This window comes from Petaurus breviceps, unplaced genomic scaffold (assembly GCF_028583685.1).
Source record: "Petaurus breviceps papuanus isolate PSGF00001 unplaced genomic scaffold, PetGlider_PUasm1.0 175, whole genome shotgun sequence".
In the NCBI taxonomy this organism is placed as follows: Eukaryota; Metazoa; Chordata; class Mammalia; order Diprotodontia; family Petauridae; genus Petaurus; species Petaurus breviceps.
In genome coordinates this window covers 69,759,217-69,786,055 of record NW_027185764.1, presented here as the reverse complement: position 1 = coordinate 69,786,055, position 26,839 = coordinate 69,759,217, and the positions used below count along the sequence as shown (strand labels likewise).

The following is a 26,839-nucleotide window of genomic DNA, read 5'->3' as shown; positions in this document are numbered from 1 at the left end:
AATAAAGTGTATTATATTATTTTTGCCCCCCTCCCTCCCAGCTTAGCACAGTTCCTGGTACAAAGTAAGTAATTAATAAATGTTTGTTAACTGCCAGAAAGTAATAACTTAACAGTAGGAACTTCCTTGACAGTAAGGACTGCCATTTTTATCCTTCAGTCCTGATTGCCCAACACAGTCTTGCAAATAGTAGTAAGTTCTTAATAAATATGTTAATTTGCTGAACTGGAATAAACCAGAAAACATACTTGCAAATAACTCCGTGTACACAAAGTATCATGTTCTCTGTTGTTGTTTTAAACATAAACACACATCTTTGTTGATACAAAAATCTGGAAAGAATTTTCATATTAAACAACTGGTTTCTGGTTTCTGCGACATAATGAAAATTATTTTGGAACCCCATTCGTGGTCTCCCAAAGAGAAAAATTTTCCAAATACGTTTGATAAGAAAAACTGTAGCTATTTCTAAAGGTTGGCTCTAAACCCCCCCCCCCCATATAATCTTACCCTAGAATTGAAAATTATGGATGCCGAAGGCTTAGAAAGAAGGGTCATATCCTTGGTCATTCACCAAGGTAGCTGAGAAGCTATCAAGTATGCTTAGACTCTTGCCTCTTTAGTCCTTTCTATTATATGGGAAGTTTTCTGGTGTAATGGTAATGGGAATTTAAAGATCTTCCCTGTCCCTTCATATGCCTAAGGGAATTTGAAGACCTTCCCTGCCTTGAAAATATACTCTGTCCCCTATAGGCTGAATGTAGTCACATGGAGCCTGTGGTAGGAGGAGTTTGCTTAAGAGTGGAGCAGAGCCTACAGGAAGCTGGGAGTAAGAGCAGCTAGATGGTTGGGAGGAGAGGAAGCTTCCCAAGGGTGACAGATAAGCTTCTGAGTAAATATCGGTCTTGTGTTGGTTTGTGGGAAGGCTAAAGGATACTGTGGCTCTCTGTGCTGTCATGGCTTATTAATTTCTCTGCTACTGTGATGGAATTGGCTTACTGGTTTGGGGATTTAGTTTTCTGGAGTCTGAATAAATCTTTTGCTTCTGTGTTCTATATGGGGAGTCTGTTATATTTTGCAATCAAGCACTATGCAGGTATATTTCTCGTGACCATAGGCACTGCAAATATTGCATTGGCACTATACCTGGGTCTAGTGTTTGAAGTAAACAGATTATCAGTTAATTCTAGTAGGAGTTGCTATTCCAGGCTTCCCTATTCCTAAGAACGACATAGTCCATTATGGTCCACTGTCAATTTTCTTTTACAACAGTACCCACTGACCCACCCCAGCCTAGGAGGCTCAGTGATTAGACCTAAAATTTGGTGGTAGTTGGTGGGGGCTGGGGTGGAGGAGGTTAAACTCAATGCTTATTAGGGTTACTATACAAAGGTGTGTTCTTTGAAGGAGACTTTGTTTAGTTAAGTGACCTTTTCTATAAATGCAGATTTTCTTTGTTCTGACAGTTACCATGTAAAGAGTGTGCTCTTTCAAAATGTCATTTGACCTGTTTTTCAAAATTTTCAAACATGATTACAAAACAGTCAATTTTTCAGGAAGCTATTTATTAAATAAATGAGGATTTGTCATTATACCTAAATACAGACAAAATACTGTGAATAATGCATGCATTTTCACAAAGACAATAATGACTTTATCAACTGATTATTCTTTCAATGATTTTCTTAATTCAAAAAGTTTAAGGCTGTACTAATACAAATATCTAAAAACAATAGAAACTCACATTACATTAGTAGCAAATATACATACATTGAAGTCAATTTTTGTGCAGCAAAACTTTTATTAAAAATACATGTATACACACCCACAGACGTGAGGAAACAATGTGCTAACATAATTGAAAGGTGAAGAACACATTTGCAATGTAAAAGGGATATGAACTGCAAAATGAAAATGAATCCAGTGATATACTTTAAGCAACACCAAAAGTCAGATGATCCAAAAAAAAGTCAATGACAGATTAATGAAATAAAAATGACACAGCAACATCTTTTATTATATTTAACCTCGTGCTTTTAATTTCTCCTCTATTTTAGTTCTTTTGTTCTCCTTTTTCCTTCACATGGAGTAATCATAGCAGCATTTCCCCCAAAAAATTAATTTTTAAAAAATGGAAGTGAAACAGGCACAGACTATAAAACAATGCCTGTGTGTGTGTGCATGTGTGTGTGTGTGTGTGTGTGTGTGTGTGTGTGTGTGTCCCACCTTGACTCCATTCAATCACTAAAAAGCAGCCTGACCTTTACATGGATAGTGGAATAAATTTCGCAGAGGGAGACAAGTAAATGCCCAACTCATAGAAAAATAACAAAGTATTTTTAAAATCAGTATTTTTTCATTAAGATTCAACCAAAAGATATGATTAATAAACTGCTATAAGAGAGGCAGTGTTGCCTAGTGGATAGAGAGCCAGCCTCCAAGCCAGGTTGACTGACCTAGGTTCAAGGGACTTGGCCTGCCACTTCCCTGTCAGTATTCCAGATCAGCGGTGTCAAACTCAAATAGAAACAGATCCTTGAAGGCCGCCAATTGAATTAGGAAACCATCAATTAACATTACCAATGTTGCATGGGTATTTTTTATTTATTTTTTTAAACATTTCCAAATTACATTTTTAACAGGTTCAGAACAGACTCTGGAGTTCTGGGGGCCAGGAGTTGGACACTTCTGTTCTATGCACATCTCTGAGACTCAGACAGCCTCAAGGTCAGACAGTGTTGACCTGCGTTGATAGTAGGAATTTCCTCACCTATACTCATGAAATGAGAGTACTAGTCCCTACCCCTAACTTGCTGAACATTTAATGGATGCCTCTTTTAAAATTATATAGATTTAATTAATTAATATCATCTTAGACTTTTCCTGGCTAAATCCTTTTTGTTTGGTCTGGCTAAATTCTGAAGGTTGAAAGACCATAAAGAAATACAATGGGGCCTTGAAGTCATACTGGAAACTGATCCCCCCCACCCCCCCGCAAAGATTCAGGAACTGATGAGTTAACAAATACATTTTCAGGTTATAATTCGTGTGATATAAATGTCATGAGCTCACTATGGAGCTAATTTGTCAAAAAAAAAAAAAAAAGAGGTCTAAATTTCTGAATCTGAATTCAAGACCTGGGAATCAAATGGTGTACAGTGGTATTCATGTGTTACACACATATATACACACATGTGTTACACACATACACATGTGTTACACATACATACATGTGTTACACAGTATATACACACATGTGTATATGTATATATGCACATACACGCATGAACAAAATACACATATATCAGAAATATATACACATGTACATATAGTTGTATACATATGGCATACAGTTGTATATATGTATATGTGTATATATGTATACACACATATAAATAAGAAATATTTGTATATATACACATGTACATATGGTTGTATACTTATGTGTTTGTATGTATGTGTATGTTTGTATGTATGTATATATACAGATACATACATACATATGAAATTTGTTTAAAATTTTCTTCCAGTCTACTAAAAGGGCTATGGGCACACATATATTAAATGATCTATAGGAAACTAAAGGGGGAGGGAGGCACAAAACACTCTAATAACAGGCTTCTTGGTAAATCTAATCTACTATTAAGAATAATGTTTTATTGGGCTAGCCTGGACAAAAACCTGGTATCTAGTAGACCATAAAACAAAGGGATTGAAGGGAAAAAGAATATCTGAAGAAACATTTTGCTTGAAGCACCTAATTACAAAAATAAATGAACTGTTTTTATCTTGACACTAAGGCCAGCCAAATGGCCATAAGAAATATCACTGAAATCATTTTTATTGTTTTATTTGATGCTTTATCTGTCTCGTTGAGTATTAAACGTTGTCAGCATCCTTGGGAGAAAAAATTATAATTAGATTTTGGCTCCCTCTCCATCCTCCATCTTGATAAAACTAGTTTTAGTATATTAGGAACCAAAGCAACAATGTCAGTAGCAAAATCTCTACATAGTACAGCTGCTGACAAGTAGCGAGCAGGGGCCACAACCAAGGGCTATAATAGATCAAAACCATTATCAATTTCTTGATATCAGGCCTTTCTTAAAAGCAACTTGCTGCTACAACCCCTCTGAGGCCCTATGGGCTGGGGCATATATTGTGCTGTATTGGGAATCAGGAAGACCTGAATTTAAATACTGCTTCAGACAGTAGCTGTGTGACCTTTGAAAAAGTCACTTAACCTGTTCACCTCAGTTTCCTCATCTGTAAAATGGGGATAATAATAGCACCTACCCCACAGAATTGCTATGGGCAATTTGTATATAATTGAGATAATATTTGTAAAGATTTTTTCAAACCTTAAAGCACTATATAAATTTTTATTAGTGAACAATGACAAGGGAGATTTTTCTTGTGTTTTGGTGTCTATTTAAAAAAAAAAAGGCTTTACAGGAATCAGTTCCTTCTAATCTAAATACCTTTTCCTAATGATAAGATTTGACTGCGGAGTGTTTTTTCATTAAAATTAAAAAAGAAATTTGAAAGCCTATACGTAACTGGAATTTTGACCCATTTTTAACATGTATCAAATGTAGTAGAATGGAAAATGAGGACTCTCAACTGCCCATCTCCAGTTCAGCATCTGTCTGAAACTGCTCAGCAAAGAATTGTTCCAGGAGTCATAATGGAACCCAGGATGGAATTGAGAACAAGAATGAATAAGAATCTCTCACTTTGGAAAGCTCCAATACTTCAGAAATATTTTCTAACTAAAATAAATATTTTGCAACTAAAACAAAATTCGTTAGATCTTCTTAAGTTACAACAATAAAGGAAAAATATCTAGAAATGATATATGTACCTTAAAATATTGAGCTAGATCATTCAATCCAGGTCCAAGCAATAATACATTGCTTTCATAAACTGAATCAATTTGTGTGTAAAAAAGAATTCAATTATAACAAAACTGAGAAGAAAAACCTTTTTTAAAAGTTTGGAAGAATTTTTGGTTACTTTTTTGCAGTCTTTTCCCTTTGAAAATATTGAGAAAAACATGGAAAAGATGAGAGGGAAAATTGCTCATAACCCTTTGACCTAAGGTGGGCTCATTCCTGTGGAACAGGATATTTGAAGTTTGGCACCGCCTGTTTACCACAGTGTTTCCTTTTGCAGAAGGCACTAAATACTGGCTCAAAATTACACTGTTTAGGAAGTTGTAAGTACTGTTGTTAATTGGCATAGCCTCTTAGCACAGTTTTTCAGATCCATTACAATAAGTGATTATAGCAGCAATAATGAACACTTCTACACAAACACCACCAACATAAACATGGTGCCTACAGACATATACAGAAATCTCAACAGCAACTTCACTCAACTTTACACAATGCATAGAAATTGCAATGGTTTATGGCAATAATTAAAAAAACAGATGACTTATTAAAGTGAATATTTCATAAGTACTATTTTAAAAGTTGGACTGTAATTTTACGGTGGTACAATTATAAAAATTCAGTTAGATAAAGTTAATCTTGGTGTGACGCTGAGATGAATATCAGAAATACTTCTGTAATTTCATGTAGTACAAATCATTAACTAAAAAGTCTGATGTGAACAAGCAACTGTCCCCAAAATTTTAAGTTTTCTAGAGGAATCTAATTTGCAAAATTTGAGCCTTAGAGAAAGTAAAAAAGAATCAAAAACAACAAAAATAAAATGTGCAAACGATTAAGATTTAACTTGGCTGGTGATTCCCTTGCTCTACTTACAAATGACCTAACATAAACTAGGCTAATTGCTTTTTAAAGCTGAAAGTTAAATGAAAGAGTAATGTAAAATATAATTTCTGATTCCAAGGTAAAACAAAGAACATGAAAAGCCTGGTTCAGAACAACTGGGCCAGTTAAAGGTTTTTTGAGAAAAAAATTTTTTTTTTTCATCATTCCTGATCCATGAACTGGTAAACCATTGTCTGTAAGATGGAAATCTAAGTAAATTCCCGTATTTCAGTTTGATTATAGGTCATGAACATGAGGTTTATGAGAGGGAAACAAACATTATTTTCTAAATTCTTTTACTATAGATCTCTCTTTATATATAAGTTCATATTCTTTATTTTTTTCCCTTCTCCCTGTTGATTCAGCTTTAACAGTTTTCCAATTATGGAAACAGGGCTTGAAAAGTCTTGAGAAAATGATCTCAGACTCCAAGCATGATGAAAAGAAAATGCATACAAAATCATTACCAGTATAATAAAGGACTGTTATGACCTGAAAGATAGCTCATAGCTGGATACTGGGAATACCAAATTAATTTCTGAAGTTGATGCAGGTTCTCAGGCTAATGAAAAAAAAAAGCTCCTTTTAATTTCATCATCCATTACCAGGATTTATACAGTTACCTGTGATTTCATGTTTGTATTATGCCACTTGCCCTCTAAGGGCTCTAGGCAATCCTTGGAGACTATAAATTGCAGAGAAGGTGCTGACCTATATGTTGGAGGAGTGTCTCACCAAGAGTTCCCTATACCAATAAAATCACAGGACCTATACCATCTCTATTCAAATCTGAGAGCTTGGGAAAAAGTATATTTACTTTTTTTCTGGAGGGGGAAAGGCAAGGCAAGGTAAGGCAGTTGGGGTTAAGTGACTTGCCCAAGGTCACATAGCTAGTAAGTGTGTCAAGTGTCTGAGGCCAGATTTGAAGTCAGGTCCTCCTGACTCCAGGGCTAGTACTCTATTCACTGTACCACCTAACTGCCCCAAGTATATTTTCCATAGTCATCAAAGGTAAGATAGTTGTTATAAATGTAACACAGAAGGATGGCATTTAGCTAATGTGCAGTTATGTGCACATTCAATTTCAAAAGGATCCAAGATCAGTATCAGATGAGCATTACACAAATGTTAAAGTCCACCCACAGAAAGTGGTCCATTTGTAAACTGACTGATGCAATCTGCCTAAGTAGATTTAGGGTTTAAAAAGCAATGAACTAGACTTGTAAAAATAGATTTTATTGAACAATGAGAAATTAAACATGTTTGTAGAATTTTAAAGTTCAGAGTATGTCAAAGGACTCTTAGGGTGCATTTCTAAATTTTCTCAATGCTTTTTAATTCATTAAAAACATTTTAAAATTTAATTAGAAAAATATGTTGAATGGAATTTTCTCTGCACTTGGGCAGGTCCCACAAGCCTATCTGCAGATGGGCTAAGTCTAAAGAAAACATTTTCTTTCTTTTCTCATGGGTGAAATGTACATGGAAAGCAATTACTAAAGGCAGCAAGCAAATATTGAAGGTGTCCACTTTAAAATTCTGTCTTATTTTTTCACTTTTTCATGCTTTTTTTTTTTGCAACACAGCTAATGTGGAGGTATGTTTTGCATAACTTCATATGTATAATGAGTATCATATTTCTTGCTTTCCCAATGATTGAGGGAGGGGTGAAGGGAGAGAGAGAAATTGGAACTAAAAATAAACAAAAAAAATTTTTTTAATGACACTTTATGTCAATGGTAACATACCATGGAGGTGATAGAAAGGCTTTTTTAAAGCCTTAATAACTATGATTCTATCTTTGCAAAGGTGAGATTGTAAGAACTTCTGGCAAATCATTTTGGGATTTTTGTCATGAGGCATTATAAAATCTAAGTTAAGCAGTCTATAAAATCTGATATTTATATCCATATTCATATTCACCTGGGTGGGGTACAATATCAACAGAATAATACTAACAGGAGAGGGGTATAACTAGCCCTTCTCTCTACAAAGGAAATCTATTTGCTTTTTATCTAACAAAGGATATGAGGAACTTTCTTTTTTCTTACCAGAGAGGTAAGATCTCATTCTTTGCAGACCTATGCAATAGAACCTTTAACAAGAGGGCTTGAGGGTCAAGCTGTAGCTGACTGGACACCCCCTTCCCAATCCCCTCCCTGGCACATGGAATCAATCATGACTGCAATACTCAGAAATTTCCAGTTTTCTCAGGGAGGCAATCCTTTCAATCAAAGGCTAAATGAAATATGTTTAACATTTGAGGCGTTTGGAAGAAATAAATAAGCATATGGGTTTTTTTCTGGTTGTTAATTGTTTTTAAAAGGAATCTTGGTCTCCTTTGGGACTCTCTGAAGACAGGGAAAAAAGGCATAAGTACAAAAATCCTCTTCCAACACAAATATCCAAGACTTATTTGAGAGTTAATTCACCAAAATTGAATTTTAGGCTCATTTGGTGGTAAAGGGAAAAAAATGAACAAATGAAAATTAAATATACAGGCTCTCCCAAAAGTCTTGGGGCAGTTCTAATGTCTTAAAACTGCTCTAAGACTTTTGGGATACTTTATGTAGCTACTTACTATGCAAACACACTGACATACAGAGGGGGGTGTGCGCACCTAAGTCGTCTTTAGAAAGTGCCTGGGAACCAGAGAACTGCTTTAGAGAATAACAGTATGATGCAGCAGAAACCATGCTTGGATTTGGAGTCAGAGAGCCTGGGCTTGATCAAGCCAAGATATGGCTCACTTGGTCAACTATGTGTCCTTGGGTTGGTCACCTAACTTCTCAACCTCTGTTTCTTCATCTGTAAAGTGAAGGACACTGATACTTGGCCTCTAACATCTCTTGTAACTCTAGGTCTATACTTCTCCATGACCTTTCTGAATACATTGCTTCAAACAGAAGTAATAGAGGCACTGGCTCAAAAAGTGAGTTAAGTTCAGAATAAAATAATTTTTTTTTTAAAGTGAGAGGGCAGTTTGGTCTACTAATTGGTAAACTAGCATATCTGCCCCAAAGATTTAGAAAGCAGGATATTTACCAACAATTGAGGCAAATAAGTATCTGAGACTAGACTTCAGTTAAGGTCCTCCTGACTCCAGGGCCAGTGCTTTATCCACTCTGTCACCTAGCTGCTCCTCCAACATGTATTTTTGATAGAGGTCCCTCCCTCTCCCCACCCCCAGCTTCTATTAATCCTTTGCTAAATTCTCATTTTCATTTCTTTAAAAAGCCTCCCTATTACTGGAGCATGAAATTATAGCAACTTTGGTTTGCTAACAAACTGGACACATCATTTGAAGGAGTTGGGTCTAGAATCAGGGAATCAATGATCTGGATTCTATATCAAGTTAAAGAATGCTGCCAATTTTACTACTTTGGGGACCCCTCTCCACAGCATTAGGAATGGGGATAGTTTGTTGCCTGGTTCATTGACTCGCAACATTTGTATGTCTTTAGAGTGTAATGAATATATACACACACATAAAAAAGAAGGTGGTGGTACAATTTCTAGATATTTAAGAAATAATAAGACACCCTTCCTCTGACCCCCCGCAAGTGGTCTAGTTATGTATTTCTTAGTTTGCTTACCATGTATGTGATTTATTCATTGGAATAAGAGTAAAAGGAAGCCAAATTTCTGGCTGAGGCAGCAGTATCATAGTGTCTTTCACAAATGAACAAATTATACAATGAATTTTTAATGAGTTAATGTGCATAAACAATGTCAAATTAGATAAAACACTTTGTTTTGGCATATGCTGTTCTACATTATTCTCTCAAATACAAATTAACTATTGTAACTATTTGAGGGCAGGGACATAGTCTTTCTTCTTTGAATACCTCACTGAGTTTAGCAATGTTCAATAAATATTTTGTTGATTTAATTTAATTGCCTAACTTTATCTTGGAGAAGAAGCATGGTAGAGAGGACAGAGTCGGTTAAGTGGTATGATGGATAGAACCTTGGGTCTGGAGTCAGGAAGACCTGAGTTCAAAGGGGGTTTCAGACACTTACCAGGTATGTGACACTGGGCAAATCACTTGATCTGTCTGACTTAGTTTCTTCATCTATAAAATGGGGATAATAATAGCACCTACCTTCTGGGGTTATTGTGAGGATGAAATGAGATAATCTATGTACAGTGCTTTGCAAAAACTTTAAAGTACTATATAAATGCTAGTTATTTTTCATGTCTTTGGAGTAAAGGATGCTTAGATTTGAGACCTGACTCTGCTACTTAATAGCCATGTGACCAAAGGCAAATCACAACTTCTCAGTGACCCTAGGAATTGTCTAAGAAGATATTGCAGACATTGTTAATCAGCATGGATGGGCCAATGAAAACATCAGTTTGTGCCCTTCCCCTCACCTCCCCCTCCAAAAAAAATGGAAGGGAAAAAGCTTCACAGTAAGTAATTTAATTGCATTACACCTATAAGCTAAGTAACATTACTGTCTAGGTCAGAATAGTCTATGGGAATTTTGGCTCACACACAATTTCCTGAAAATATAATTGACCTGATCTTTACTAGGATTTCATCAGACTTTTCTTAAGTAGACTACATAGTGATATTAAGAAAACTAGACAAAAACGGTTATTTCCTCTAAATAGGTCTAATATAATTCATAAGAATCTGAATTAGAATACTTACGGCTCATGCAACTGAATAGCTGCAAAACCGCTTGCTATTGCCTTTCCTCATTATCCCCCTTTGCTAAAAAAGTGGCAGGGATGGATGGGTGAAAGTAAAGGAAATCTAGCATTTCCCTATTCCATGGGAAAACAGATAATGCAGCATTAAACGAGATTTATTTCACAGTGCTAGAGGATGCTGAAAAACGTAATTTCTTACCTAAAATTAGATGTAACACTGTTTCTCTACCAACATAAACCCCCCAGGAAGGATACTATAAAGATACGACTACTTTAGGTATTCGGCATCTGAAACTAGTTATTTGGGATAATGGGTTTAAGTGCTTTGTCACAAGATCTCAATCATCCTCTACTATTGGTCATTTGAACAACTTTGACCTGGGAGAAGTAACATGAATTGAACTTGACACTGACATAATTTGTAATGAGTATAGTGAGCAGACCATCAGCACACACAGTAATGGAATAGTACTTTACTTCATGAATTATTTGGATACCTGAATATGGAAGGAAAAAAAAAACACATAACCTTTCTTCATCTCAAATGAAGGTAAATGTGGATGCCTGAAGTAGGGCCTTGTTGTGATGCCAAATGTAATTATTCACAGAATCAGAGAAAATCTCAAGAGTTGGCAGGGACCTTAAAGGTCCCTTGTATTAATAAGACCCTCCTTGGAGTAGATTAATAAGGAATCCATTCTCCAATTTCCCTCATCATCTAGCCTCTGCTTAAATTCAGGAGGTGATCAACCCCATTTTTAAAGTTTTAAATGTTAGGAAGTTCCTTCAGTGCCAAAACAACAATTGAATTTCAATAATTTTTAAGAGTTTGGTTATTTACCCGAAGAAAAATTCAAGCAAGTCCCAAAAATGTGATTTAACATAATTGAGTCTGGTTTGTTGAATTAATCTCTTTTTCAAAGTCATATCCTGAATTACTCCTAGCATGAGAAATGCAACCTGAAACATAAATATGGAGTCAAAGGACCAAATTAGACATCTGGAGATTTCTCAGGACACACACAGAACATAAAAATTTCCTTCTCTCATTCCCTAATGTTTTCTTAAAATCTACACATTGGAATCCATGTGCTCAGGTTTTTCAGTATGAAGTCCTTCAAATAAACACAAGATGAAAGTATAGGAATTAAACATATGACCATTCCATTCAAATACTTGCAGATGTGTATATGGAGTGTTATATAGTCAAATAAAAGCAGCTCCCTCGATTTGTGCCAATGTGAAAATGACATTCACGTGAGTGGACACAGAGTACAATTCTTTGCTTTTTGAATTGAGAATGTAAACGTTATAAGCATGTAGCTTTGGGGTTTGTAGTTTGTATCATGGGATTATCTGCTATATTTTAGTACCGATCATCAATATCTCAAGATACTACTAAAAAAGCCCATTTCATTATGGGTGGAATAACCTTTCAAATATAAGATTATGGAAGACAATGTAGAAAAATATTTAGTTATTTGAAATGGTCACCTTTTCATGGGAACATATACCAGTCTTTTCTGTGCTAACTTTTCAGAACACAGAGAATGAACTGGTATTTGGTTTGATGTGAATCTTCTTTCAATTGACTTTGATAAAGTTGGATGGAAGAACTGAGTAGCAAATATATTACATTAAAAAAAAAACCTTGTGTGATGAATTTGATTTAGCTAAGGCATAAATGGTTGCTGATTGTTACGGAACATACCTCTGCCATGGAGCAAACACAGGTTCTCTAAAAATGACTTAAATTACAAATCTTTTGAACTGTACCTTTCAATAGTATTTTTACAATGTAAGGGTTCTCTTCTACAATATTAGTGAGGATAGAACCTCAAGGTAATAGGAAACAAGAAGTCTTTCCCAGAACTGAATAACTTATAATTAAACTGTGTTCCTCCCAACTCCTTTGCTAGAAAGGAGACTTTTTACTCAAGGCATCAGTGTTCCCACTTGGTGTGACTTCATTAATACCAGTTGAAGGGTTCTTTATATTCATCTTAAGTTTAAAAAAATGTGATGCTTTTAACTGAAGTTTTGATGCAATTGAACAAATTTAAATTATGACAAGATTAACTAGGATGAAATTTTTTTTTTTGGTTTGGTTCATTTAGCACCTCAATGAACATCATAAATAGGACTTTTCTTGCAATGCATCTGGGTTTGCTTGTCATTTGCAAGATTTATTTATTCATCAGGATAAACATAACATGCCACAAAAACCACAACATGAACCCACATAGGACGTTAATGCTAAATCAACATTGTGAACATGCAAATATAAATCCACAATTACATGACTTTTAAAGTACTTTCATAGAAGTATTTCCTTTTATTTTAGAGGTAATTCATTAAAAACGGGTCAGCCTTGAACAAACTGTGGTTTATGAATGCAGAGAAATATTGTGCAATAAGAAACGACAAATATTAGGAAATAAGAAAACTGTGGGAAGGTCTGTGTGAACTGATTCAGAATGAAATAAGCAGGATGAGAAGAACAACATACACAATGATTGCAACAATGTAAATAAAAAGATCACTAAAAGGAAGTTGAACTCTAGATAAGGAAAAAGCTAAATGATGTTCCTGGAGAATACGCAAAGAAACATACCTCCTTGCTCTGGGCAAAGATGTGGGGGACTATGAGCGTAGAATGTTGCATCCATTTTCATATATGGTCACTAATCAGGTTTTTTTCTTTTTGTCTAACTTTTTTTCATTATGAGAGATAGTTCATTTTCCAGGGATAAGGAGTGGGCCTTGGTGGGAGATATCCATAAATGATTGTGATATAAAAACAAAAGCCACCCATAAAACTTCCCAGAGGAAAGGGCAATTCTGAAGCATAACACAGAAGAAAAAGTAGAACAGAAGAGTTTGGTGAAAATAATCAGAAGAGGGAAACTGTGGTTCAGACTGAACAGAAATATTGATGGCTATTAGGAGGCTGGGGATAGCATTAAAAACATTACCCACCATTATTACACTGCCATCTCTGGTGAATCTGTTACTTACTATTCTCTGCCCCCAAACACCAGAAGGTGTATCCACACAAATTAATACAGTACAATATGTCAGTGCTCAGTAATTAAAGTAAAAACTGATCTCTGCAAATTTTTCTATTCCTTCTTTTCAATCCCCCTTAAAGAAATGGCAAAAAAAAATACCATTAAGAAAAAAAATAGGAAGTCCAACAATGTCAATGACAGAACTGCCATTCTAGCTGCCTGACAGGAAGGACATGACCCCATATAAGGCAAGTCCATGAGTTAGAACTATAGAGAAAAAAAAGGGAAGCTTCTGTCACAGGAGCTCTTAATTATTGTGATCAATTCTGGTTTAGTAACATAAAGGAAAGGAAAGCCAATGAGAAGGAGACTTGTCCCTGGAATTACACTAAATAAATACAGAAAATACCAACAAGTTCTACATAACTGATATCAGTTATAAAGCTGTCTCAAAGAATAGGCATTTCTCTACTAGTGAAATGCCCAAGACAACTGCCAAGGCAAGTTAGCTTTGGATCTAACGTGCTACATCTGCTAAGCTACAGTGTCATACTGAGAAAATGGCTTTGTGTTTTTGTTCTTTCATTTTTAAATGCTACTCTGGATTGGGATTTCCCTGTGTTCGTTTGGCTTTAAAGTATCTTACATATTCTGACTTGGTCTAATCACAACATTCAAAAGTTGAAATGTGTAATCCTTGGAAAGCTAGGAAAGAGCAATATTCACAAACTACATTAGATCAAGAATGCTCTCACATTTAATATAGAAGAAATTTATTTGAGAAGCTGCTTTAAACTCAAATATGTCTAGTAATAAAAATGATACAACCTGAAAAGTTTTAGCTGTCAATGATTCTTCTATTTCAACTAGATGGTCAAGTAAAGTGGATGGAAAGCAAAATGGGTATTACCCAACTTTAATACTGGAGCCCTGGTTGTGGGGAGGTGGTGAGGATTTCAATTTGCAAAAGGATGATTTCTTATTGCCCATGTTAGTCCTTCTATGCTTTAAGTAATAATCCTCCCCCTTCAGCCACCTCCATTGTGATCTTCCACACAGTCTGATTATGGCAAGATTTGTGAGTCTCCATAGTTTTGTTACCTGGAAAAAAATGCTAATTATAGGGCAATTGACACTGCATTCTCACAGGTCAGAAAGACCTGCCACTGGTAATCAACACTCACTTTACAACAGTAGAAATTAGTCATATTAACAGTCTTTTTGTTATGACATCTTTGCATATTGTTGAAAGCAATATAAGTATTCCAAAATAAATCTCTTTATCACAGAAAAAAGAAGAGGTGCTAGTTAAAAATACTGGACTTTTCCTATAGACCACAGAAGCCAAAATTCTGAACAGACTAAAAAGAAAGAAAAAGATGAAAACTCTTGGGCTATTTCAAGTTTTATATCAATCAATACCTTTTCCTTCTCTGGATGTGACTGATTACAAAGAAGTGTAATGAAAACACTCAGAGACAGTGTTGTCTCCTCCTGGTTGGGATATAATCTTAAAAGATAAGAAAATCATTAAGTGAATGGAGAAGTCAGCCCTTGTGGGGAGACACACTATTTCCATTAGGAAAAAAAAAACACAACAAAACAGAATTCCTTTTCTATCTTGTGTTGCCTGAATATACTTTGCATGTGTAAAATCTACAGTTTTATTAACTCACCCATAAATAGTTTTCATTTTGTCCTAACCTATAAATACTAAGTTAGTAATACTAAACTATCTCTATTGAATTATTTGTAAAAAGAAAAAAATATATTATATTTTTATATTTTTATAAAGTTAGTTAAGAGGGGAAAAGGGGATGGGATGGGGATGGACAATTGTGGTTGATGTGTATTATTGGGCACAAAAAAATCAAGTCTGAACTCTCAAAATTGTCCTGCTTAAGCAAGCCCCTGAAGTGGTCAAGTGGTGTCTGAGGAAGAATCATATGAGGCAGAGACTATGAAATTGCCACTGCTGGAATGGCTAGCCATGGACTGGGCAGCTTGCTGGCTCAAATTGTTACAGATCAGCACCAGCTGGTTGCTCTGGGCTTCAGAGAGAGTGCTGCAACTCTGATACACACTGAAGTTGGTTTTCCTGCCAGGAATGTTGCCTTTCTCACACATTGTTTTCACCATCTTGGCCAGTTTATTCTTGCCCAGCGCCTGGCAGTTGTACCAGTGGAGTGCAGCCAGGTTTACTACCGGCTTGATGGATAAATAAAATGGGGCGTCCTCATACCGCATGGCTGGGGGCCTCCGTTGGGCATACTCTTTGTAGTCCTGCACTGGACAGGTCTGGGGAGCATGTTGGGTAGCGTACACTCTGGAGTCAGTCCCTCCTCTCTTGGTCTTGGTGTTCAGGTCACCAGTGTCTTGGCCCATCCACTCCAAATACTCTAAGCCCGTTTCCGTTACCCGGAGCCGGATATCGCCCCATTTCAAGGTGGATCCGTGAAAGCCCGTACAGTGTCCAAAAGCTTTGGTGTTGTTGAGCCAGACGAGGTTGAGCAAGCCTTCGGGGTTATATCGGCTCAACAAGCCCCTTTTGCGCAGAATGAGCTCATCAGCAAAGGTGAGCTTCATGGATTTATGTGGTTTGTTTCCTTTCCCTTTGCACCGAAGCTCAATTTGCTTCTGTTTCAGGGCCTCTTGGGATCTCTTGAATTCCTTATCCCTGGTGATACTGTAGCCATACCTGTGCTCTTTCAGGTACCTCTCCAAGCCGCACTGGTAATTAGCCAAGCTGTTTGGCTCATACTCAGACCCATCTTTCTGTCGGGCATCAACAAAGAAAGAGGCAAGGTAGTCATCCAGTTCCTTGCAAGGAATGACATAAATTTCCCTCGTTTCGGAAGGGTATTTAGAGATGAGGAACTCCCGGAAATTGCGAAGAGCAGTCTGAGTACTCCTGATAGTTTTCTCATTCTGTTCCCTGCTGAGATCTGCTGCTTTTTCATCCTGGTCTGCAACAAATATGAGGGAGGGGGCGGGGAAGGAAATTGGAGAGAAGAGGGAATAGAAAAAGGTGATGGTAAGTTCAAACAAGGTATTTGCGATACTCCCAAATAAAATTTCCTTTTATAAACAAAAAAGAAAAAGAAAAAAAAGAATCAATTTCACAAAGAGCATTGGAAAGCACTATTTACATACCTTTCTCACGTTTGAAAAGCCAACTTCAGTTTCACAAATGATGTACGAGAGTAGGGCCAAAAATTATCAAACTGGGCTTCTTACGTCACTGGCGCCCAGTTTAGTACATGGAGATTTGTGGAAAGTCTGAGATTAGAGGAAGTCTTCACTTTGTGACAAATGGGAATAGAAGAATTTATTTTTATTCCACTGGGGTGTGCAGGGGCCCCAATTAAAGGAGATAAACCCATTAGGTATCGCTTCATTTGTGAAACCAGAGGTGGTACTGGTTCCATTTTTTTGTTGTTAATTAAAGCAAACCTACTTTATTTCTTACTTTAAAAATAAACACTAGAGATTCACAATTTAAAACTCAGTAAACAGAGAAATTCATAGTAGTTAATCCATTGCTTGCTCCTTCAAACCAATATGAAGATGTGTAGTTTATCAAGGGACCATATTTCAGTGTCAGGCAGGATTTATATAACCCGTGACAAAAATATTTGGTATTTTACCTTTAGAGGGTAATAAAGATAAAACATCATAGACAATTTCAATTATTGTTATCATCAAATTTCTATGTAAGAGGCAGTAAGGTGTCAACTTCATTAGGATTCTATTATTTTTCCAAGTTCCTATATATGATTTCTATATAACACAGAGAGGAGGCAAGGCTATTCTGTACAACATAGAAATCACCCCACTCTATTTAGTCATTTCTGTGCTATGATACTAAAATTATTTAAATGTTTAAATTTTACTCCATACCTTTTTAGTGATTCAGGGAACCCAAACCTGTGATTTTATTAGAACATAGTCCAAACCTTTGGATTTTTGTAAAGATACAGTGCTGACCTCTACTTGCTCTGCAACCTAAAGTCACTTTCCCATGGCACTGAAAAGTGACTTACTAGTATCACATGGACAGTACGTCAAAGGCAGGACTTGAACCCAGATCTTCATAACTGCAGGATCAGCTCTCCACCACTACCTGCATCCTGGCTAATTCTTTTTTGTAATAGTATATTTAATTTCAATTTAAAATATACAATGGCATAGAACAAAAATACTCTAATTAAGGAAGGCAGAATTCCTCCAAGATTAAGAAAATATAAACTGCTTATTATCATATTCAGACACTATGAAGAATAAGCAAAGTAAAAACTGATAATTGAAATATTCAAGAGAAAAACAGTGCACCCTCTTGACTGAATGAGAGGTGTACATATTAGAATTATGTAAAAGATATTTAAAATGAAATTATTCAGGCAACAATTAGGGTAAAATGTGTGTTGTGTTATTTGGGAAAATGTTATACTGGGCTAAAAGGTCATTATTATAATCTATAAGAGTAGGAAGGCAAAGTGCTGCTCAAAAAGCTGTAATCTGAAAGTAAATTTTTTACAATTATATTATTTCAGAGTTAAAAGAGAGTTCAGAGGTCATCTAGTGTGACCCATATCTGAACAGGAAATAACTCTGGCAAGTGATAGAAAATTTACTATTTCCCAAAGCTCCTGAATTCCTAAGTAGACAGGTAAGACGCTTTTCCTTATTTTGGACCAAAATCTGCCTTTGTGCAACTTGTATTTATTATTTTTGGTTCTGCTCTCTGTGGCCAAGCAAATCAAACTAGTTGCTCTTAAGAATGGCAGCCCATTAAAATGTGAAGATTCTGATCCTCTTATGGAATAGATTCCTGGTCTCTCATCACCTTGATCTTTCTCCTATGGACAAACTCCTACTTATCAATATCTCTTTGAAAATGTAGTTCCCAAGGAAAAATAAAGCTTCAGATCAAGGTTGGAGAGAAGAAGAGAGGAAAAGGAAGAGAGCGAGAGAGTGAAAGGAGAGGGAAGGGAGGGAGGGAGAGACAGACATAGAGAATCCTTTTCCTAGTTCTGGATATCATAAGTCTAAAATTGCATTGGCTTTCTATTGGCTGCTGTGTCACATTATTGACTTATATTGAATTTACAGGTTTATAATGTCTTGGCAAATGCCAACTTCATATTATTCCTACTGACTCTGAACATGGTTGTCAGAAATCCTGAAACAAAGCTGACTGGATCCATTACAAATTTACATTATCTAATTTCTTCTGATCCCTCCATTTAGTAAGACAATTCTTTTACTTCTCCTTTACTGATTCTTTTTTCCACTCCATACTGAGGTTGTTTCAAATCTTCTCTTTTTTCCTTGAGCCTCCCATAGCAACCTTTCCAGAATTAGGAAGAGGATATTCTCTCTCCCTCTCTCTCTCCCCTCCTTTCTTTTTCCACTCTCACCCTTTCCCTCTCCCTCTGCTCCTGCTTTTTAGAAGGCTTTATGGTTGCATGATATATTTTAGACCACTCATAATTTTAATCTGTTCATATTTTTGCATTAAATATTTTATGTAAGCAACATATTGGTAGACTTTTATTTTTCTCATCCATTCTATAGCTTTCTTTTAGTAAAGGAATTTAAATTATTCATAATTCTCTACATTTTAAATTTTAGAGAAGCAGTATGGAGTAGTACAAAGATGGCAAGCTCTTGTTTTATACAAGTTGGCTGTTAGATGAACATGATTGCAAAATAATTGGGAAATGTTTAATAAAATAAATAAAAATATAAGAAAACACAGAAAATGTTAGTTTGTGATTTTCTAAGTCAACATAAAGCCTGGAGGGATCTGTTTTCTATCTGAGTTTGAGGGGACTAAAGTAGTGGATAATGGGTTGGTCTTGCCTTCCAGTAGCCCTGGGTTCAAGCCCGGACTCATGTATATTAGCTGTGTGAACAAGGGCAACTCACTTACTTGCTCACAGTCACAGGCAACGAAGTCTCTACTACTCTAAAGTACTAGCAGGTTTCCATTTCCTGTTTTTTGTAGAGTTTTGATCAGGAGCTCTTTATGCTGATGAAATCAGTGGTCTGGTGCAACAATAAGAAAATGGGCTGACATGGACATCCACTGAACTGGGTGTCTCCAAAGTCCCTTCTAACTCTAAATCCTATGATGGGGTATAGGACTCTGGGTGAGAGTTACAGACTTTTATAAAGTGGGAACTGGGTATGCCATGATGGATTGTGGCAACAAGAATGCAGGAGCGATAATCCTTATAACCAAGCTGGAGGTCAGAGGAGCTCATGGAGGAAGTTTGATGGGAGGTGGGGCAGGTAGCTAGATAAGAGTTATATTGTCAAGTGGCCAGTGTGACTGGCCATTCCATGCTCTCCTGCTATCTTTACAAGACTTTCTGTTAGGGATTCCTGGTGTGTGTGTGTGTGTGTGTGTGTGTGTGTGTGTGTGTGTGTGTTGGGGCCTCCTCTGACTATTGGGTGATGCCTATGGATCCCTTCTCAGAATGATGTTTTTAAATAAATAAGATAAAACACTTAGGGCAACTAGGTGGTGCAGTAGAATCAGGAAGACCTGAATTCAAATTCAGTCTCAGACACTTACTAGCTGTGTGACCCTGTGCAAAGCACTTGACCTCTGCTTGTCTCAGTTTCCTCATCTGAAAGTGGGGATAATCAAATGAGATAATAACTGTAAAGTACTTGGCACAGTGCCTGGCCCATAGTAAACACTATATAAATGTTAGCTTGTGTTTTTATTATAATAATAAAGGAAACCAATTATATTGAAAGCAAGTATCAAAAAGAAAGACACCAAAAGAAAAAGAAATATAGTTATCAAAATATTTCTTTAAAAATAAGTTCACAGATCACTTGCCAATTAACTTTGGGGAAGGGAAGGTTTTTTTTTTCTTATGTTGAGAGTATCTAAGTAGAACTGGTTCCTTTGTTGCTTTACAATCCATCATCTTACCATAAGTCTTCAGTTAATATTTGTTGATTAACCTGTTGCTACAACAATATGATAAGCCCTGTCCTCATTTCTTCCAAGTATTTTTTGTTTCTTTTGTTTTCAACTCTGAACCTCCTAGATATCAACTCTCCACCTTCCACCTAACCACAAACGTAGCTAAGTCCAAATATGCTATTTTTTAAAGAAATGAAGCAAACCAAAGATAATATTCTCTTTCCTCTCGCCAAAAATACAGGATTTAAGTCACTCTGTTTTGGGGAGATTTATTTCCAAGAGCAGAAGAAAGAAGGTGATGTGAGACCTCTGAGCTACAGTAACCCCCATGAACTAGAGAGAATAAAAAAAGTTAAAGGAAACACTGCTTTTAAACCAAATCATTATTCTCTAAAATGAATGTGACCATGTTTTTAAAAAGGTGATTAAATGTTTAGACAGAAAAACTATTTTAAATAGAGTTCTTTTAATATTATCTTAACATTATAACTTGTATATGGGTTAGAAATTTCTCAAATCCATTTGTCTACATGCTTAAGCCAAATCAATATAATTCCCAACAATGCCAGGGATCTTGTATTTGAAGGAATAAGTTGCAATGTATCTTGGGAATATTTATCAGTAATGAATCAAAATTGCAGTAGCAAAATGAAGTACAGCCTATTTTTTTCAGAAGCTATATTGGCTCTTCAATATTGGCATCATCAAAATGTTTTTGGCATGAAAAATAAATCCATATATAAAGTGGGAAGATTTTTTTGGTCTGAATGAACCAGGCATATGGTTCCGAAAGCAAACCCAGGGAAGTGAGCTGCCAATGCATAAACAAAGTTGTGACACTGACATCTGAAACTTGGGAACTGGTATTAAGAAGACTGACATTAGAAGACTAACATCTTCAAGGGAATAAATGGTATAAAGAAAGCTGAATTTGGATAAGATCCCAAAGGTCTAGAAGACAGAATGAAGCAGTTAGGCAAAGCAGCCAAACAGTCATGAATATGACAAAGGTGTTCCAAGAAGACCCTGTTGCATCTAAGGCAGATGTTTTATGATTACAACTGAAAAAAATTTTTTAAAATAGTGCAAGTACTTATATCAAAATAAATTTTCCCCTCAATTAGCTACTTAGAAAATGCTAAAACGACAGAGCCTCAGTGTATATTAGAATGGATAAACTCTCCCGTATGTTCACACTAGGAGCTGAAAAACTTTTCATATTTGCATCTCTACGTCTGTCTGCTATCCTAAACATTTGATTCACACCTGGCTCCATTGTACCCCAACTACTACATTACTACTGGAGAGGCTATTGATGTTCACTGCCATTAGAGACATCACTACTATGAATTTGGATAAAAGTAGGAAGAGTTGGAGTTCTCTACATAGAAGTAAATAAGAATCCTTTAGATAACTCTCCTTCTGCTGAAATTGCTTTTTTTTTACATTCCATAATCATTAATGTCATCAATTTATACTAGAAAATTTAAAAGGTAAAGAGGTTTTTTTTTTAATTTCAACCCTTTACCTCTCTAGTTCACTCTACAAAAAACTGTTAACATCAATTTTTTTTTTGTCTTTTTTGGAAGTGGAAAGGCAAGGCAATTGGAGTTAAGTGACTTGCCCAAGGTCATACAGCTAGTAAGTGTTAAGTTTCTGAGGCTGGATTTGAAGTTGGGTCCTCCTAACTCCAGGGCCGGTGCTCTATTCATTGCACCTCCTAGATGCCCCTAACATCAACTTTCTGAAACATATTTTTAAAGCATTTCACCGTCCTGCAAAAAACCTACAGTGTCTTTTCTGTTGGTTCTCAAATCAAATGTAAACTTCAAACTGGCATTCAAGCCTCCTTCTCCAATTCCTCCTCATGCTTCAACCTCATTATCCATATTTCTCTTTACCATTCTCTGATTCTGATGATCAGTTTCCAAGCAGTTAGCTTGCCCTCAACTCTCTATCTCTCAGTGTTCCTTTCTTTTTTCCCCTTCTTTAATGTCTGCCTCTTTTTGATTATCAATCTATGTCTCTTACCTCACTTAAGATCCCTCTTTGAAACCTATGTTTTGGGGAAAGACTTCTATGATTACTTACACATCCCTAACCACTGGCTATCTTTTACTGAGCACTATTTCACATATATGTACTCATTTAGAACTGTCATCCTGTATATTAGTTGAGAGGTTAACTTGTAAATGTTCTTCTGTAGTTTCATCTAAAGGAGTTTGGTTTCTACAAAATTGCCACTGATCATAAATAAGGAAGAAGGAAGAACCAAGAAATACTATTGATTATGAACCCAGGAGACTGGTGTCTTCAATGCCCTCAACAAATAGAAGGAAATTTGAAGGAAGGACAGACAGATAGAAGTGAATTCCATGTTAGACATGATGAGTTTGGGATACCACCACTATCCAGAAGAGATACTTAGACACAATCATGTTGACAAGTAAAGCCTGTTTTAAGGACAGAAGTTTTACGTTTATTTTCATGATTTCTATACTCATTAAATGGTTTCTATATCTTTTAGGGCAGGATTTGAAACAATTTCCCTATTTCTTTCAATGTCACCAGCCTTCTGAGGTTTACATCTTTTTTTTTTTTAATTTATTAATTTATTTTTAACTCTAACATTCACTTCCATAAGATACTCATCTCTCATTGGATCCCATATCCAACCAATTAAGTCCATTGCTCTACTTCTTTTCATTGACCACCAACATTACCCTCATTTAACTTTATAAGACCTCAGATCTGGAGGTTTAAGGAATCTTTTTTTTTTTTTTAAAGCAATTGGGGTTAAGTAACTTGCTCAAGGTCTCAAGGTTACACGGCCAGTTTTTTTTTTTTTTTGTGGGTATTAAGTATCTGAGGCCAGAACCGATCCCAGGTCCTCCCGACTCCAGGGCCAGAGCTCTTACTCACTGTACCACCTAGCTGCCCCAGGTTTAAGGAATCTTAAAGGTCATCTATTCCAAGTCCAGCACCTTAGAGATAAGGAAATTTAAACTTTGAGAAGCTAATTGATTTGCCCAAGTTCACACAGGTTGTCAATAGCAAAGCTGGGCTTTTAGCTCAGGTCCTATGATTTCAAATTCAATATCTACTTGTCAATTCTTCAATACTACACCGTTATGACTACCATAATATTCTTCTGGTTGGTTGTCATACCTCAAACCGGTCTCCTCTAGGTGGCATGGGGGATAGGGCACTGGACTTGGCATCAGGAAGATCGGAGTTCAAACTCAGTCTCAGATATTTACTCTTTCAGTGACCCCCCCCAGGTCAATCACTTAACTTCCATCATCCTTAGACTCCTCATCTGTAAAATGGGGATAAAATCATCTACTTCTGAGGGTTCTTGTGAAGATATAGTAAGATAAAAATTGCAAAATGCAATACAAACCTTAAAGCACTATATAAGTGGCACTTATCATTATTATTTTTATTATTATTCTCCCACTAAAGCATCCTACACACTGCTTTGATACCTCTTCCGAAAGTATGACTCAGATCATGTCATCTTCCTTGCTCAATAAGTTCTGATGGTTTTGCCTGCTGAACAGAATCATTTCCTTACTCTAATGTTAATCAAAGCCTTTCCACACAAGCATTACATGCTTGCCACATCCTCAACATAAACCTCACTTTTCCATATCTCTGTCCTTGCACAAGCTGTTTCCTAAGCCTGGAATTCCTTCCTCCCTCCCCATACCCCCCGCCCCAATATTTCAGCTTATTCAAATTTTCAATCAATTCTTTTTTTTTTTTTTTGGAGGAAGGAAGGCAAGGCAATTGGGGTTAAGTGACTTGCCCAAAGTCACATAGCTAGTAAGTGTGTCAAGAGTCTGAGGCTGGATTTGAACTCAGGTCCTTCTGACTCCAGGGCTGATGCTCTATTTATTGTGTCACCTAGCTGTCCCTCTGCTTATTCAAATCCTCAAAGGCTCAGTTTGAATGTCACAGATTTCATGAAACCTGTGTTGTCCCCAACTAAGAGTACATTTATCACCTCCAAACTCCCTTAGGATTTTCAAGGTGCTTGGCACACTCTACTGTGTATTACAATTATTGTGCATGTCTTATTTCCTTTATTAGACTATAAACAAAGACCATGATTCATTCATTTTTGTATTTCCTGTAGCACTTGGATCAGGGACTACATAGTAGATACACAATAACCTTGTTGAATGGAGAAATGAATTGATGATGATGATGATGATGATAGCTAACATTTACATAGTGTTTACTATGTCCAAAGGCACTGTGCTAAGCACTTTACAACTATTATTCCACTGGATCCTCACAACAACCCTGGGAGGTAATTGCTAGTATTATCCTAATTTTACAGATGAGGAAACTGAGGCAAAGAGAGGTTAAGTGACTTGCAGAAGGTTACAAAGCTAATAAGTGTTTGCAGCTGGATTTGAACTCAAATTGTCCTGAGGGCTAGGGCCTAGGGCTCTATCCACTACACTACCTTGCTTCTCAGAATCAGTGATTGTCTTGTTTGTGTGTAATTTATGAAGCCTTAACAATTTTTGAGAGGCAGTATGGAATAATGGATAAAGAGCCTTGAAGCTAGGAAAAGCTGGCTCCCACATACATTCATACCCATGACAACTTGCTTAATACCTCCATATTCTAGGCCACACTACAACTATACATTGCAGAAAAACTGCTGCTGACCTGCATTGGTAGAGGGAGCTTCTTCATGTGGAATTCCCTATGCTAATGAAATCATAGGTCTAATCCCTATCTCTAATGATCTTTACTTTCTTGAACTTTGAATAGCATTTGGAACTTCCCTTATATTCTTATAATATATTCCATACGAAATAGACTATAAGCTTCTTGAGGGCAGGAACTTTTTCATTTATGTCTTTGTATCCCCAGCATCTGCCACATAAGTACACTTAAAGTACATATAAAGTACACATAAGTACATATGAACACTTACGTACATACTGAAGCTGTGGAGTAGTATATTTAGGTTACATTCTTCTACTAGATTATAAACTTGGCTGTAGTTATTACATAGTTATGTTGAACATATAGTAAAAATTTAATAAATAGCTATTGAATGGATGTTTATAGTGTATTTAAACTCACACTCATTTGTGTCTATTTCTGCAGTATCCAGAAAAAATTTTTATAGTTTCACTAAAGTATCTGCCTCTGGCAACAATACAATCACCTACAATATCACCAAATGCTGGGTTCTCAATTATATTTCCCAATTAGAGAATATTTATGTTTTGTTGAACAAACTATGTTATGCCTTCTGATTCAACTGAATAATAATAATAATAATTCTTATTCAGTCATGTCTGACTCTTCATGATCCTGTGGACCATGCTGTCCATGGAGTTTTCTTGACAAAGAATAGTCTGCCATTTCCTTCTCTAGTGGATTAAGACAAATAGAGGTTAAGTGACTTGCCCAGGGTCACACAGCTAGTGCGTGTATGAGATCATATTCAAACTCTGGTCTTCCTGACTCTAGGCCTAGCACTCTATTCACGGAGTCACCTCCCTGCCTCCTATGTTACACCTTCCCCTTCCCAACCTGTTCTTAACTCTCACTGTGACCTCTAATCCTTCATCTCAGGTTGCACTTTCCTCCCTTCCTCCTATTGTTAACCCATTCAACTCCACTTTATTCTCTCAAATCCCTTATCTTTTAGCCACTCCTCCCTTACTAAAACCCAACCCTGCATTACTCCTAACTTTGATCATTATCCTATTATCTCCCCTCCTTTTCTCAAATTCCTAGAAAAAGCTGGCTATTCATTGCTTCCACTCCTATCTCACTCCCTCTTCCAGCTTTTATAATTTATTATTCAACTGAAACCACTCACTCCAAAGTTACCAATGAACACTTAAGTGTCAGATTGGATAGTTTTTTGTCTTCATCCTTCCAGACTTCTCTTGCATTTGAAACAAAGAGCTACCTTCTTTTTTTCCTGGATACTCTCCATTGTTTTTTAAAACTGCTCTCTCCAGTTCTCAGTTTTTCTCTTTCCAGAAATTGGAGTTAAGTACAGCCTAGCACACCCTGGGAAGGAATTGACAGGGATGGGTCTGGGAGAGGGAGAGAAGGGAGGGTAGAGAAGCCTGGGCTTCAGTGTTTGCAAAATCTATGCCCCTCCCCCCCACCGAATTTGGCCAGGAGGACCTTTTGAGTTTTGAAAGGGTCCAAAAGATACTAGACCTCCTGTCTACCCATCTACCCAATGGTTTCCTAGATTCATTCCCCAGATCAGCAAAATACAGTGTCTGATTCAGAAGCCAAGGGCAGATGCAAGTTACCATGCTTACTCAAAGGGAACTTCTCAGAAATCTCACAGATGCTTCTATAAGGGCTCCAGCCACTGGGAACTCTCCAGCACAACCTAAGAAGCACTTAAGAATACATCAGGAACCTAGAATGGCAGAATTTG

General features: G+C 36.5%; 1 protein-coding gene across 5 annotated transcripts in view; it reads right to left on the bottom strand.

Annotated features, from left to right (window-relative positions):
* The window catches only part of KIAA1958 (KIAA1958 ortholog), a 245,429-nt gene that overhangs the window by 34,792 nt on the left and 183,798 nt on the right, over nt 1-26,839 (bottom strand). For 3 of the 5 annotated variants that reach the window (XM_069085326.1, XM_069085325.1, XM_069085327.1), the window contains one exon: nt 1,407-16,420. The exons of 1 other annotated variant lie outside the window; for it this stretch is intronic. In XM_069085326.1, coding sequence (XP_068941427.1) covers nt 15,375-16,420 — 1,046 coding nt within the window. In that variant the 3' untranslated portion in view covers nt 1,407-15,374. Of the gene's footprint in view, nt 1-1,406; nt 16,421-26,839 lie in introns of those variants that run through there. One more of the 5 variants, XM_069085329.1, reaches the window with a different exon arrangement.